General features: G+C 41.2%; 1 protein-coding gene across 3 annotated transcripts in view; it reads right to left on the reverse strand.

The window, feature by feature from the left end:
- Positions 1-16,355, reverse strand: part of PALD1 (phosphatase domain containing paladin 1) — a 281,234-nt gene that overhangs the window by 103,659 nt on the left and 161,220 nt on the right. For all 3 annotated transcript variants that reach the window (XM_088475660.1, XM_088475665.1, XM_088475674.1), the window contains 4 exons: positions 11,390-11,485; positions 9,974-10,108; positions 8,791-8,907; positions 3,357-3,536 (listed from right to left, as the gene is read on the reverse strand). In XM_088475660.1, coding sequence (XP_088331786.1) covers positions 3,357-3,536; positions 8,791-8,907; positions 9,974-10,108; positions 11,390-11,485 — 528 coding nt within the window. The remainder of the gene's footprint in view (positions 1-3,356; positions 3,537-8,790; positions 8,908-9,973; positions 10,109-11,389; positions 11,486-16,355) is intronic.

Genomic DNA, 16,355 nt, shown 5'->3' on the forward strand with positions numbered 1-16,355 from the left:
AATAATCAACTATTGCACTCAATCCTGGGTGATTTTATAGACAGTTATTACACAATGAACCTGTCATTATAGCACATTGCTAGGCATGGGGGATCAGGCATAGCCTGACAAGGATATACAAACCGACTACAGGTTGAGTCTCCCATATCCAAATATTCCGAAATACGGAATATTTTTGGCTTGACTCAGTTAATGAAACCTTTCATTTTTGATGGTTCAATGTACACAAACTTTGTCTAAGGCACAAATTATTAAAACTATTGTATAAAATTACCTTCAGGCTGTGTGTATAAGGTGTATATGAAACATAAATTAATTTCATTTCTGTACACAAACTTTGCTTCAGCCACAAAATTATAAAATATATTGTATAAAATGACCTGCAGGCTGTGTGTATAAGGTGTATATAACACATAAATGCATTCTGTGTGTATATTGGGGTCCCATTCCCAAGATATTTCATTATGATATGCAAATATTCCAAAATACGGAATATTCCAATATCCAAAATACCCCTGGTCCCAAGCATTTTGGATATCGGAGACTCAACCTGTACCATCAATACTGTCCCCTTATCAACTGTGTGATTAACACAAATATATTAATTATATCCTGCTATTTAATCCCATCGGAGACTTATTAATAAACAATATTGTCCCACTTATTATATCAGAGAGTGGGATATTAATTAATCAATGCTCCGTTATTGGAACACCTTAATAATTAGGTTAATACTTATATGACGACCAATATATAATGACTGTATGCTGTTCCATCAATACATATAGTTGGTGTGCATGACAGGCTGAGATTACTCAGACACATTTGCTATATATAGCCAGGAGGCAATATGAGGATGTATACCAACTTGATCACTCAGAAGACTATTTCAATTTATTTCTACACCGTGAGATTATTGATTAGAAGGGTTCCCCCTTCACTCGAATGAGATCTTGCACTGACATATATTTATATCTCCTATAACACATGTGTATTAGGGTTTTCAGAATATCATTCCTTTGAGCTCTTCTCTCCTTTTATCCAAAGTATCAATTAATATCATTGTGAACATAGGATTACTCAACCATATTTGTTTACAATAATAACAGTTGAATAAATGAAGACACACGGCGGGATTCCTTTGCGATTTTATTAAAAATTAAAAACCAACAAAAAATAAAATTTTTATATTTTTCTTATTATACTTCTTCCTCCTCAAGTCATCCTGCCATAGCTTTGGCTGACGAAACGCGTTGAGGGTTATGTGGTGATGTTGATCCAGACTCTACAAACAGATAAGCTGACCTCCTTGAATTTTGATGTATGTTTTAGATGCTTTTTATTTTATTAAATGTACTTGCCATAATACTCATTGGTACTGTACCCATTTGTGCAAACCATATGTTTCATATGAGTGACAGTGTGAACGGCAGGACGACATCGTGAAAGTCGGCTGGTATGAGCACTAGCACTTTATTTGTGGTTTAAAAAGGACTATTGGCATAGTGGATTCTTTGCACGGCACGGTGCACTTTGAATTTATTGTTTGCAGTTTTTTCTTTGCACAAGCACGGTGCACTTTGAATAGGTTGCTGCTATTTTTAAGTATTTTATTTTTTTCATTTGTTGCACATAGCACTTTTGCGAAGAAAGAGTGACACGAGTGCACTTTATATACAAGTTTACACAGCAGAGTGAGCTGCTGGATGAAGAATGTATCACATGTGGGTGATGGTTTTTACATGTGATTAAGAATTTTAAATCTTTTTTTAATACACGTTTATTATATTTTTATTATTATTTTTTCTGGTTGCTGCTACATGGGAGTTTTCCTTGTAAAGAGAAAAAGTTTCCAACTACAATACAGTGGTATATTGGATTTGACACACTAGAGAGCGCCAAAGTCTCACAGCTTTTGAACACATTCATTTGCGGACTACTTGAGCAACAGTCCTTTTTTGGAAACCACAGAAGCCGCCTCTCATTTGATGAGGAGTGTACTTTCTACCTGTTCTTTGGGACAGTAAGGAAACAGTTTTTGGAAAAGAGACAGTATAATAATATATTTTTATAGCGCTGGATACCATTCTATATAAATAAAATATAAAATAGTTCAGTCCCTTTGTCCGGAATGCTCTTTGAATATCTTAAAGACTAATTAAGATATTATTGTGATTCTTTTGAGACAATCAGCAATTTCAATCAGCAATAAATTACAGAATTATGAATAAAACTATATAAAATTTGCTGAAAATTTTTTTTGTTACAAAAACCATAATAAATGCTTTGGTATAGCGAACCTGAAAATGTCAAGAAAACAACCAGAACACAGAGCCGGCACAGTGACCCGTGGGAAAGCGGGATAGGGGTGACCACCACCGGCTACTGTTGTCACACACTACCGGTGGTCTGTGCTCTCACATGGACCTGGCACTCAATAATGTGCGGACACTGTTTACGTTCTGCCAAGTTCAGCTCCTGATTGGCTGCCTGGCTGCATGATCTAGCTATTACATAATGAGGGAGGGCACGCGGGTGGCACATCACGTGAGGCTGCTGCCGTAGGGGGCGCTCTTCCCTCACCTACTTTCTCTAACACGTCGATTCCAGGCTCGCAACTCCCAGTCAATCAGCGCCGGGTTTACACCTCAAAAGCAACGCCTATTTCTCTGCTTTCTACGAGAGCTGCCAGCAGACGCTGATTGGCGGGAAGCTGGGAGACGGCGAGGCGGATTAACAGTGAATTATCATTTGCTGCAATACCTCCTGGAAACAGTCCATTTTGCTTCAGAGCCCATGGCCAATAATATCATCACACTTACAAATTGGCGAAATTTTACAATAAAAAAATCCCCAAAAACCATAAAAGGGCGTAATTAGCCGGTTAGGTTTCTCACACATCTTTTATTACCTGATTCTGTCGTATTAACATATGATCTAGCCATTATCTAGCAAAGCATTTTCCGTACGTATGTTCTGGGTTCAAATGGCGAAATGTTCTCCACAGGCATACTAGTAATTTCCATAATTATCTGAATAATCTATTGTCTAAAACATATCGCCTGTAACTTTTACTAAATACATTATTATCTTTCTTTCTAACTTTTACGTCTGCTTTTCAATTATGTTATTTTATAAGCTGCTTTTTAAATTTTGTTTTTGATGATCTAGGACACAGAAGAAAGACGTTATCTGGTTACAACTGCAGGGATGCTCCAGAGCGGAGTCAGTGACTAAAAGCTACTCTTTCTAATCACTACAATAATCTGATTCAAAAACACAAACGGAGGCTAAAAGAATAAAGCAAGTCATAAAACTGCAATAAGAAAAGAGTGATTTCCCAACATGAGTTATACCTCCAGCTGTTCTGGTGAAGTCACAGGTACTGCAATGTGCTGTTCCAAGTGCTCCTGTTCCCTTGGAGTGTAGATTTGTTCATTGCCTTCAAATATAACGTCCTCTCGAAGGTTCACCCAGAGTATTTTGGAATAGTTTCTCTTTGCATCCGTCAGATAGTTGAGTACACAACCTGTGGCCTGGGTACATAACCAATGTGATCATAAATAATTCCACAGCAGTTAGAAGATGAAAACAGTCACATAGTAATAAGAAAATACTAATATCCCCATTTAGTAGGTGTACATCCTTATTTATTGCACCTTTATTCTGATGTTTTTGTCTATGGCAGCTGCTATAGAATTCTGCTTTTGGGTGTATGCCCCCCTTATGCATTTATCCCATCCTTACCACTGTATTATTTGTGCCTTACACTGGGAAACGGCAAGTACTGCTTTACATAACACAAGCTCAGTGGCTCCTAACTATTGCAGACTATGGCGGCGTGGTTCCTATTTGGTGACACACCAATGACAAAATATCGTTCTAAATAAAATCAGTGTTATGAGTAGGTTTGGAAACCAGTGTGGATTACAGCTCAATGTTGTCATTTACAATTAAAACATACTGAATATAAAGCATGGACATGTTATATAACTGATCATTTAAGAAATTTTCTCTTTAAACCTGAATTATTGTGTTGCCTCAGTTATACATGCATAAAATAGCCATCAGCATTCCTATTCTGTAGTAATAAAACAGTTAGAGCCACAAGACACATTTGGGGACTTAGCAAAGGTATATAAATAAGGCAACGATGACTGTAATTCTACTAATTAACTTGTCTCAGGTGGCGGATGCCGCCAACTCCACATCTACAGCCTCTCACTGCAGCCAAAGAGAAGCAATAGCGACTAGGGGGCAAATTTACTATTGGTCGATTTGAGGAGTGATTTAGCACTTCTCAAATCGACTCAAATCCCATGCAGTGAAAACTGTTTTGTCACTGCATTTACTATTAGTCGATTTGTTTTGCGATTTGCAAAACAAATTACAAAGTATAACAATGGTGGGAGCCGCAGGGTTACTAAAGTTTATCCTGCGGCTCCCACCATTGACTTCAATTGAGGGAGCCGTTCATTGGCTGAGAGGCGGGGTCTGACCTCTCTCAGCCAATGAACGCACAGACAAGGAGCTTCAAAGGATGAGGCCGCGTATGTGCGCTTCATACGGAAAGGAGTAATCAGTCTGGTTAGACTGATTACTCCTTAATGCGAGGGACCGGTTTTATCGTTTTATAATTTGAACCCATGGATGCCTACTGGAGAAGGGAACCAATGGAGGTAAGATAGGTGAGTATTGTGTGAGTGTGTGTATGTATGTATGTATGTATGTATTAAAGTTATACTTTGTAAGGTGTGTGTGTTTCTTGGGACATTTCTTTACAGGTGAACTACAAGTCCCAGTGGGCCCTTAATGCCCCGCATGCTGGTACTTGTGGTTCTCCAAGTACCAGCATGCAGGGAAGGCTTGCTGGGACCTCCAGTTCTACTGGAAAGACAATTTTAATTGATATCTCTTTTTACACCACACTGTCACAATCAATCCGCCACCCACCATCCAGGCTATCAGCCTAGGCTAGGGGTGCCCTGGAGAGGGAGACCCCTTTTTTTGAAGGTGTCTCCAACTCCCCAAGGATCCCTGGCCTGGGCTGACTAACGGTCAGGGCTGATGCTGCGGCTGGGGGGCCCGGTGATAGGGCTCCCCTGGCTGTGGCATCAGTCCCCCGTTAGAAAGGGTCAAGGGCTGATTCTGGATCATACGAGGAGACCCTACTCAAATTTTTCCCTGTAAATCTAGAACCAGCTCTGCTTCCCATAGCCCTGTGCTGGTTGTACTAAGTACAGGGAGACCCAGCGTCATTTTTTTCCTGTACTTAGTCAACCAGAACAGGGTTGGCAAAGTCTGGGGCTTGTTGTGTTTTGGGTGGTGACCTCACGTCAATTTTTTTCTTAATTTAACTCTTTAGTTGCTTTTTACAGTGAGATACATGCAGGAATCTCACTGATGTCTGCATGTATTGTGTGAATCCGACCTGCTCATGCTCAAATCAAAAGCATGAAGCAGGTCTATTGTATTGGGGATTTGAAGAGTGATTTGAAGTCCGATTTTGAAGACGATTTCAAATCGGATGATAGTAAAGAAGGGTTTTGTGTGTTAGACTATGTAAAAGTACTAATGTTTTTCTGATGGTCGATTTGAGGGCGATTTGAGTCCAAAGTCGATTTGAAGTCCGATTTTACATGCGATTTGGCCTTTAGTAAATACTCAAAACCAAAATCGAATCCAAATCTAATGAAAATCGCACCTCAAATCAATCAAAATGCCAAATCGACCTTTAGTAAATCTACCCCTGGAGCTCTACAGATCGAGGCAGTCCATACCCTTCACTCCAAAGATGGAGAAGAGATGGTGGCCATACACTCTACTGATTACAGACGTGTCAGTTTCATTATTACATGTAATACATCACATGGTCACAATAGGAAAGAGATTTGCATGTCATAGCTCATGACAAAAGTGACACACCATGTTTGGGATGTAGTTGCCATTTTGATGATCATAATATTGACAATGACAACGGGGACAATGTTAGGCTGAACACTACGTGCCGACATGCTAATAATGCGATGTAAAACATTTTAACAGTGTCGGCTTTAGAACTTAAAACATGATGCCTTACAATTTACTGTACCTACCAGTGTCCCAAAATAACTAACCCACTTTGTTTTCATGGATGAGTGTAAAACAGAAACAGAATTATCATGTTATATGTAACATAAGCAGCATGACAAGAGAATATACTCAGGGGCTGGACAGAGACTGCAATGTTTAGCACTGTGTATGCTCCATAGACGAACATGTACAACTATGAGCAACTACAGTCGCCTGCAACGCAGTCGTATCTACACTTACTGCTAAAGGGGAACAATTGGGTGGCATAGTGAGGTCTTGTGGTTGGCTTGTAGTTGGGATTGCGTGCTATTCACAGTAGGGTGTATGCAGGGAAATCGGTATGTTATACCGCTGGACCTAAGCCCGGCGGATGAAATACCGACGCCGGAAGGCTGTCAGCAGAAGATCCAGACGGAGTTAAGTAAACCACCCAACCCTCCCCTCTCCCCCCCCTAACCCTCCTTTAGGGGTGCCTAACCCTAACCTCCCCCACTAGTGCCTAACCCTAACCTCCCCCCTGGGGTGCCTAAACCTAACCCCCCTCCCCGCACCCTAAACCTAACGCTCCCCCTGGGGGGTGCCTAACCCTAACCTCCCCCCGGGTTGCCGGACCCTAACCCCCCTTTCCCTAGCCTAACCCTAACCATCCCAGGGGGGGGGGGACCTAACCCCAAGTCCCCCCAGGAGCCCCTAATCCTAACACCACCGACCCCCTTGCGGCTATCCGCTCCCGACGCCCAGCTGACCTATGATCGGTAAGCCGGGCATGGGGATTTCGGCGTGGGGCTGATGATAGGCGCCGGGATTTAGACACCAATAAATCTTTTGCCAGAATTTCACAGTCGGGAAGCCGGCGGTCGGCATTTCGACCGCCGGCTTCCTAACTACATCCAGTATGCAGAGATCCGCCTGATTTGAGTCCAATCTTTTGCACAATGTATAGAGCTGGTGCAAGCGTGTAACGATAGTGATGACGGCTACTTTAATAAACATATGGATCGGTCACCTAGATGCTTGCCACTCGGCATACGGTCAAAATTTCCCATTTAGTTCTGAGGATGCAGTGAAACTCTACATTCGCCCCTCAGTGTGTTGATATGGTAAAAATAGCAAAACGGTTTCCCTTAAACCATTGTTAAACCCTTAATGATTTCTCCTTCTCATAAATAGACGGCTGATTACACTTTTGTGGTGTGCTCGTTTTATGGGGAATAACCGGTTTCATTTATCCAGGCAAATATTATTTCTTTCTTCCAGGACTGATAGGGCTTTCCTTAGTACAGTGAAGAAGATATCCATTTTGCTTATGGGCTTTATGAGGGGAATTCAATTAGAGGCGAAAAGCCATATTCGCCTGTTTTTTTGCGAAAATTAGCCTAAAAAAAAATTCGCCAGATTCAATTCCAGGACAATTTCGCCTAAGCGGAAACAATTCTCCAAAAAAGATTCTCCAATCAATAGCTGGTGACAAGTAATGCAAAATCTTTATTTTGGGGTGCAAACGTGGGGAAACAACTCAGACCCCTTGGGACAGCCCCCCAAAGGACAAATCTGCAAAAAAAAAACAGAAACAAAAACCTAAGAACACCCCAAAAAAGACATGTCATTTTTGGGATGAAAATTGAAAAAGTGGGGGAATAAACATTAAAAGTATCGAAATAGACTTCTTGGGGGTCCCCAAGTATGGGTCAGGTGTTTTTGGGATTGCAGGTGCATGCAGCAGGTGGATTTTTCACGTTTTTTAAAAGTTCACTTTAGAGACAAAAAAATATGCTAGTACCCATTTCAAGCACCCCAAATTTGACAGGAATACTTATTTTCACCAAAAAGATACAGCTTTATGCCATTCTTCACCACTTTTACCTAGACACTAATAGCAAGCAATTTACACAACTTAAGTACCCAAAATAGTCTATTAGGGCTATTAGTACACATGTATATTGATTCCCTATGTTAATATATCTTTTTCTGGGGTACAGACTGATTTCCCCAATTCTTTCAGTACTTTTCGCCTGTTCCGCATTCGCCTATTTCCGTTTTCGCCTGTTTTGCAATTGAATTAGGCGAAAAGCGGGGACGCGCACGGAATAAATTTGCCTCTGAAACAGGCGAATGAAGCAAAAAGTCAGACAGGCGAACACTTTGCCTCTAATTGAATATGGCTCTATATAAGAAAAAAGAGGCAATGACAAGAAAAAAGGAATACACTTACTGTGGCTCTTCCCTTAGTTGCTCTTATTCATCTGGTTCTGCAGCTTTTAGTCTTTAGAGGGACAGTGTTCATATGTACTTTATTAAAGCTTATATCAAGCTTATATCAACTTTAGTAAGTCAACCTATTACCAAAGTGTCCCGAAAACCTCTGGGATACTCCAGAATTTTCAGAGTCTCCTGGGCCCCAGGAAGAGTAGACAGCCCTCCCGCATCCAACCCACCTCTATTGATGGGGAGCACGACCATGCTACAGATGCAGATTAATCACGGGATGCGTACAGCTATGCACATAAGCAAATACACACATTTTGCCGTGTACGCTTCTTTGAAAAAACGTGCGCCCGATTTACTTTACATACAGTATCAGCCCCTATAACTGTAGGTAATCCTTTGTAACATGCATAGAAGGTCAGTAGCAATTCTCTGCTGCATTACGTAATAAATTCTTCTGCAGTTGTTACATAAATCACAATGAAGAAAGTATAAAAGTTCATTACACTGTACCTTGGAGCTTGGTTGGGCGGTGCCGTAAATGGCCATTTTGGGTACCCTTCTAAAGTTGGCTACACACATTTCTTTCACAGTGCTCAGCACATCCGGTGAGAACCGTTCATCCAATACCTGCAGGAGAAAACAGACGAATAAACAAATATATTTTTTTCTGACAGGTAAAAGCTCATATATTGCTTTTTTTAAATACAGGTAATAATAAAAAAAATAATAATTGCTGAATTATTTCATCTAATTGTGCTACAATATCCAGGATCGATTAAACATTACGGTTACCAAGTTATCCTAAGCTGAGCCCCAAACCTAAGTGGGCTCCCTGGAATACCTCACATGAGAAAACAAATTGGAAAAACAGAGTAATTTAGCACTTTTTGTCCATCTGGCAATAAAAGCCAGTACCATGGATACCAGAGCCGAATTTACACCTCATGGGGCCCTAGGCAAGCGCCTAGGATGGATAGCATGAAATCCGGCCCTGATGGATACTGCTAGTATTCCTACTCATATGTTGCAATGTAGCCAAATGGCAAGCAATCAGATTGCTTGCATTCTCACAGGCCCTGATTCACTATGGATCGCTATTCTGCTTATATACACGCATATCAGCGATGATATTTAAATGTTTGCATTCACATTGCAGTTGCAGCCTGACATAAGGATGCCCACTTCCCCTTACTCACATTGGTATACTTGGCAAACATAGAGAAACAATCTGTAACATCGGACAGTTAATGAAGCCCAGACCTTACTCAGGAATTGCTTACTTCTGTGCAGGCTATGAGGGCTCAGGCGGCATCTGGTATCACAGTGGATAATTTATGCACGCCCCTGCAACACTGTTGAAATGCATTGGCATGCCTGCGTTCGCCCGACCACCCCCCCCCATCACCACCCACAAACGGCACTTCCTGTTAATCACTCTGCAATGGGTCTGCGTAGCCTTTGCAATCGCTGTCCCGATCGCAATGGCTACTTCGCGCACTGCGATTATGTACGTATAAGCACCTGCGTTCCTTGCTGAATCAGGCCCACACACAGCTCACTGCACACAATCGACTGATAGTGGTGGCGGATTTGATCAAATTCCAACAAGCAAGTGTGACCATTTTGAACTCCCACGCCATTATAAGCAAACATTCAAAGTATACCTTAAAATGTACAAAAGATCAGTACGTACCAATACCCGCGTCCCTTTTGTTAGTAGTTCCCCAGATAAAGTAAGTTCCGATAAATTCATGTTCGCCTGAAGTCTGTAAATCCAAGGATGCGTGCACATCCATCGACTAAAACTCAGTGCAAATGCCAAGGGGTACTGAAAAGATGAAGGACACGTGTAGGTTGTTGACAATAAATTTGGGCCATAGGGTTGCATTTTTAAGAAAGACAAAAGATTGAAGAAAAAATTAGTAGTATTTTATTGTTGTCAATGAGGCAATAAAACTAATATTTAGAAAATAAAAATAGACAGTTCAGCATCGGATCAAGTTGATTTCATTATAGCCTGTCGTCATTGGACAGAGCATTGGTCACCATGCAAACCGTCTAGAAAGCAAAAGCATATCATGAAACAAAATGACTATGGTATTTCTGATGGATTTGTGCTGTACTTGTACTGACCATAATTGCCTTTTATGTTTGTTTCTAACAAACATGTTATCATATCTTTTTATGCATGGCGCAGCAGACACTTTGCCATGGGTCGCGTTTTATTCGCATTGTAGCTGCAGCTATAGCTCCTTATAGAGCATACCTACCGACTTTTGATATGTTCTGCCCGGGAGAAGTCCGGGGAGAGTCAGCAGTCAGGCAGTGATGGGGGCAGGGCCGGAATATCCACGTCATTAGGCCCCACCTCTTCACGGCAAAATCACGCGAATCCTGCATATTTTAACAGTGGACGGGGCCAAATAACTATTGTCATAGAATCTCGTAATTAAGCTCCGTCCCCTAATGAGGGACCGCGTATTCCAGTAAGCTTCTCCCCATTCTGCCCACTTCACTAGGAAGTGGGCGGAGATGCGGGAGAAGTGCCTAGTCTTTCGGGGGTGCGGGGGGCTACCCAAAAAATAGGGAGCCTCCCACAACTTCCGGGAGTGTAGCCAAGTATGTTACAGAATCCTAGGCACTTCTATATTTACTATATTTGTTACAAAGGATTTAGCACGAAGTCGCAAATTAAGCACAGCAATGCATGGCGCAATGTATGGCACGGCTCACTTATATCGGTCCTCAGTCTTTTGCCTTTTTACCCAGGTTTGCGTCTGAGTTACAGACAGCAACTGCATGAAATGCCAGCACCAGTGTCCAGGGGACCAGTGCATTAGACTTTTGTTGCATTAGTGATGCTTTTGTAGAAAAGTGTCTGGTGTGGTAGCATAGAGTGGCTTAGTCACAAAGTCTGTGATGTGCCCAACGGGGCTAATTGGCACAATTTGAGGAAAGGTGTATGTGGACACATCTGTAAGACAGAATACAAGGTTCAGCCAGCCAGACAGGGTCTCACACATTATTAAACCAGTGTACTCTTGGAGTCACAAGATGGAATGGTCAAAAGAAAATGAAGTAAAATTTTATGGCTTTTAATTCTGGTTACCTGCTCATGAAGGTAGTAGTTAAAAGCTATTAAATAAAAGTATCGCTCCAGACTATTGAGGGTTCCTCGAAGAAAATATTCTTTGGTACTACTTCCCTAAAAGGGAAAAAAAGTAACTTGTCAATAGGTCACAGCAAATTCAAAAACTGTTACTGTTACTATGATTATACAGCAATTATAAGAATGACGTTCTCAGAAATGCAGGACATATTACATTTGCCTTTTGTCTTCGTTGGATATTTGTAGATTTGTTTATCTGATTTTCTGTGTTTTGGGAATGCAGGATGGAATTCTTATATAGAATAAGTAATGGTTGTACATATCCTGAATCTATCCAAGTATGGTCATCTAAAAACGCATACCTATATATATAGCTTTTATTCTGTTATGGTAAACTATTTTGTAATGTAAACTTTTCCCCTACGTTGTTATTCCGTGGTGTATATTTAGACAGTGCAATTAACATCTACTAAGCCATAAAGAAGAAAAGCATTTGTGTTTTACATGCGTGTTCCAGGCGCTACCTGTTCCATTTTTTTTCTTGTGTTGTGTTGTGTTTCAGCATATTGCTAACAATACAAATGCTATAACGACACAAGAAAAATAACATGCATATCGCATGTGCCTTTACTAGCGTCTGTATAATTTATCATGTGTTGACCTTGAAACACATCTAAAGACGGGAGTGAGTACGTTGCCTTATACATGCTAAATTTACAATGGGCTACATGGGAAACATTAAATATTAAAGAATGTGAGCACACAAACTGCACGTTTCATTTTCATTACATAGAAAAACACATTATATAGTAAGAAGCTAATTCAAATTCCATAAAGCACCTAGTGCAAAGCTGTTGCCAGTTTCATATGTATGCAAAAGAATCCTTTTTATATTGGTGTCGAGGAATCATTCCGGACACCCAGGCAGTGATAAAATGGTTAAATTATTCAGAAAGTCGCCTGCTAAATTGGTGCTATTTATAAAGTCTTGTTCCTTCCTGATGTAAATCTTATGTGTTTAAAAATGTTAATACAAATGTGAACTGTGAATAAACAGCTATGGGGATTCAATTTATGATCAAGTCACAGTAATTTTCCACCGTCACCCACATCATGCAATGCTTCCCCCCCTAGACTTCTTCCTGCCCAGCAGTGCAGCTGTGCTGCAGTGTGATGTCGATGCCGCTAGACCAGTGGTTCCCAAACTGTTTGCCGTGGCACCCTGGGGTGCCTTGGGACACTTGCAGGGGTGCCTCAGGTTGGTGATCCAGCACCAAATCAAATTATTTATGGTCAATGTAATGTAAATATGTGGACAAAAAGAAGCTCTCACTTTACTAAGTTTTTTCTGAATAAAAAAAACTTTTGGCTTAGGGGTGCCGTGAAAACAATGCTCATACTCTAGGGTGCCGTGGATCAAAAAGTTTGGGAACCATTGCGCTAGACACTAAGGGGTCAGGGAAATAGATCTGTGATTGGAAGGGATCTTGTGAGAAGACCACGTTTTTAGGAAAACCTCTCACTTCTCATACTAACAATACAATTGAAATTAGAATTTAAAAAAGTTCAGGCAAGGGATGAAGTGCTGATTTAAAGTTCATTTATAGATGAACCCAAACCACAATGTATTTTTATATAACTGCAGAATAGTTTAAAAACCATGCCAACAACAATACTCAATGACGAAAATGGTAAAGATCTAAAAGGGTTTTTAAAAATGTGTGCTATTTTGTAATAGAAAAATATAAAATCACAATAAAAACAAAATATTTTTCGGGAACTTTTTTTTTTTTTTTAACAGCATTTTTGTATAAACAAACATAATTTTAAACGAACTATTGAATGTAACGGATTTTAATGCTACTTTTAAAAGTTACTTTTTATAGGTGTCTTTATATTTATACAGTAGATGGCAGAGAGTTTAGCAAAAGGCAAACTTGCTAAAACATAACTTAAAGAAAAGTCACTCTTACATAAGCTATGAAATATGGTGTAAGTCTTATCCCAAACATTTTAAAACACCTTTCCTTTATTCGGGAAGGGTCATTCATTAGTGTTAAAACATGACTTTATTTCCATTTGTCAACATAATTAACCTATTGGAAACTGAAAAGAAAATACAAGGCCTGATTCAGCTTTGGGAATAGAGTAATATAAGGCAAGTAACTGAGTACCTGGACATACCATGCAAGAATAGAACTATAAAGATAGTAAATAGGGCGCTGTGGTGAGGAGTCTTCCCAGCAGCTGCAAAAAAGGGGAGGTAGTCAGCCTCCTATATGACAATATAGAAAAGAAAATATGCAGCGCTGATAATAGATGCAGTTTAATATAAATATAAAAACAATACAATCATAGAAATAAAAACATATCAAAATGTATTTTTGTGTGGTAATATTGTGGATCCACTGCGATAGTAGATGGAGGTACAAATAACAACCTCATAAAGCATGCATAATATCCTATAGGCACTATTGCTGCAGCAATATACTGGATGGGCACTGATGTAATGTCTCGCAAGGTAACTTGGGATATAGTTGTAAATCCAACAATGGGAAAGATTTTACCAGCTTATGTCCAGATGAAACGAGGGTCCCAAAATTAGCGATGGTATCACACCGGCGAACATCCAACGCACGGAAAGACCTTGAAAAAGCTACCAGGTGGTAGTGAAACGCGTTGGTGGTTCTTCCTATCAGGCACTCATCATTTGGACACTATTCAGGAACTGCATTGGAGTTTTCTCAACTTGGGACGCCATCCCTGGTTCCAGCATCAATCTTTCAGAGGTCTTTCCGTGCGTTGGATGTTCGCCGGTGTGATACCATCGCTAATTTTGGGACCCTCGTTTCATCTGGACATAAGCTGGTACAATCTTTCCCATTGTTGGATTTACAACTATATCCCAAGTTACCTTGCGAGACATTACATCAGTGCCCATCCAGTATATTGCTGCAGCAATAGTGCCTATAGGATATTATGCATGCTTTATGAGGTTGTTATTTGGACCTCCATCTACTATCGCAGTGGATCCACAATATTACCACACAAAAATAAATTTTGATATGTTTTTATTTCTATGATTGTATTGTTTTTATATTTATATTAAACTGCATCTATTATCAGCGCTGCATATTTTCTTTTCTATACCTGGACATACCATGTTGCAATGCAAGGGATGCAAATACATTTTTTTTTTTTTTTTTGCATGCGAGGTAAATACTGGCTGCTTCTGCATGTAGCCCACAAATGCTGGACAGCTTAATTTTTACACTGCAATTTAGATTTCAGTTTTGACACTGCACATTTTATATCTGCCCCCAGAGGAGTAGCGCCCGGAGAAAGATTGTTACAGCATCCCCCTCTCTCTCCCTGTACTGAACTGTGCCAGTAGGGTATGGCCAGCCTGCGGAGGAAAACTGAAGTGAAGAGAAAAACAGCAAACAGTGGCAGTATCACGCTGGGCATTGAGGTCCCATTGGGGGGAGTAGACTGCTTCGGTGATACACTATCTTACATTAATGGGTAGCTCCTTTGGCGCTGCTTTATTTATGTATAGCACCTAGGATCTGACTTATCTCCTTAGAATCATTGTTATTAGTCAATGGACGAGATTGTATTATATAATCCGATCATTTAACTTAAATTGACAGAATACATGTGCTAGAGTGAGATTCCACAGGGTGCACAGCTTATTACTGCAATTACGGACCCAAGCAGCTATCACTGGAGTGGGAACACCTATGGGAAGCTCCCTTCTCAGCTATGCTCCTACTTCACAAATATACTTTGCACCTACAGTGCATATTAATGTGAGTACTACTAATCATGTTCCATCTACCACTATTATTATTATTTCAGGTCTCCAAATATTTTTTAAAAGACCTTTCAGATAACACAGTGTAGTCATGTCTGGGAACACCTCCATTACTTTATATAGCCAAGCAGTGACTCTTTTTAAATCATACCTTATAATTGACATTTAGGATTTTACCTCAGATGTGTCACTTAAGTCCATTGAAGCACAATGAATGAATGAGGAGAGAAGGAGGGAGGGGATCAAAGAGGAGAGGGGAGAGCAAAGTGCCGATCAAAGAGGGAAGGTGACAGAGGCCAATAAAAGAGAGGGGAAGGGCAAAGCCAATCAGAGAGGGCCAATGACAGAAGCGCATAACAAAAGGAGAGGAGAGGGGTGGTGACAGAAGCCAATAAGAAAGGAGAGGGGAGGGACAAAGGGCCTGATTCAGACCCACTCGCGAGCGGCTGTCCGCTTTCAAGTGGGTCGATGTTCTGGACTGAGCATGCGCACGACGGAGGGAGCTCCGTCGTGCGCATGCGCCAGACGCGACGAGCGAAGGAAAGTCCTTCGCTCGTTGTGTCTGATCAAAGGGGGCGTGCTGTCGATGTTGATTGACAGCACGCCCCCTTTGGTGGGCGTGTCGGGGGCGTGCCTCCCTGACGGGGGCGTTCCCACGGGAACGCCTCCCGTCAGAAGCCGGCCCACTGACATCACTAGTGATGTCAGTGGGAGTGATTTTGGCTCTGATAGAGCCAAAATCACTCCGGAGCTTGCGGTTGAAAACCTCAACCGCAGGCTCCGGCTCGCAGTTTCGATGGTCGCGATGGTCAAGACCATCGCGGCCATCAAACTGCACGCTCGTATAGCCTGTGGGTGGTGACCCACAGCTATACGAGCGTCCAGGAGGACGCTCCATTTTCATGGAGGCCGGCCCTCATTCAGAGCGTGCGCTCTGCTCAGAGCGTACGGCTCTGAATGAGGGCCAAAGTCCATAAAAGAGGGGTGGTTACAGAAGCCCATAAGAAAGGAGTACACAGGGGCAAAGAGACGATCACAGGGTAGAGGGCAGGGAATTAAAGCGGTGAATGTAATCAATCTGACAAGGAAGGAGAGGAGACAGAAGATGATCACAGAGGAGGGAGTGCCTGAGGGGAGACAATCTGGGCA

The sequence above is a fragment of the Taudactylus pleione genome, unplaced genomic scaffold (assembly GCF_031769625.1).
Source record: "Taudactylus pleione unplaced genomic scaffold, aTauple2 ptg000016l, whole genome shotgun sequence".
NCBI classification, from domain to species: Eukaryota; Metazoa; Chordata; class Amphibia; order Anura; family Myobatrachidae; genus Taudactylus; species Taudactylus pleione.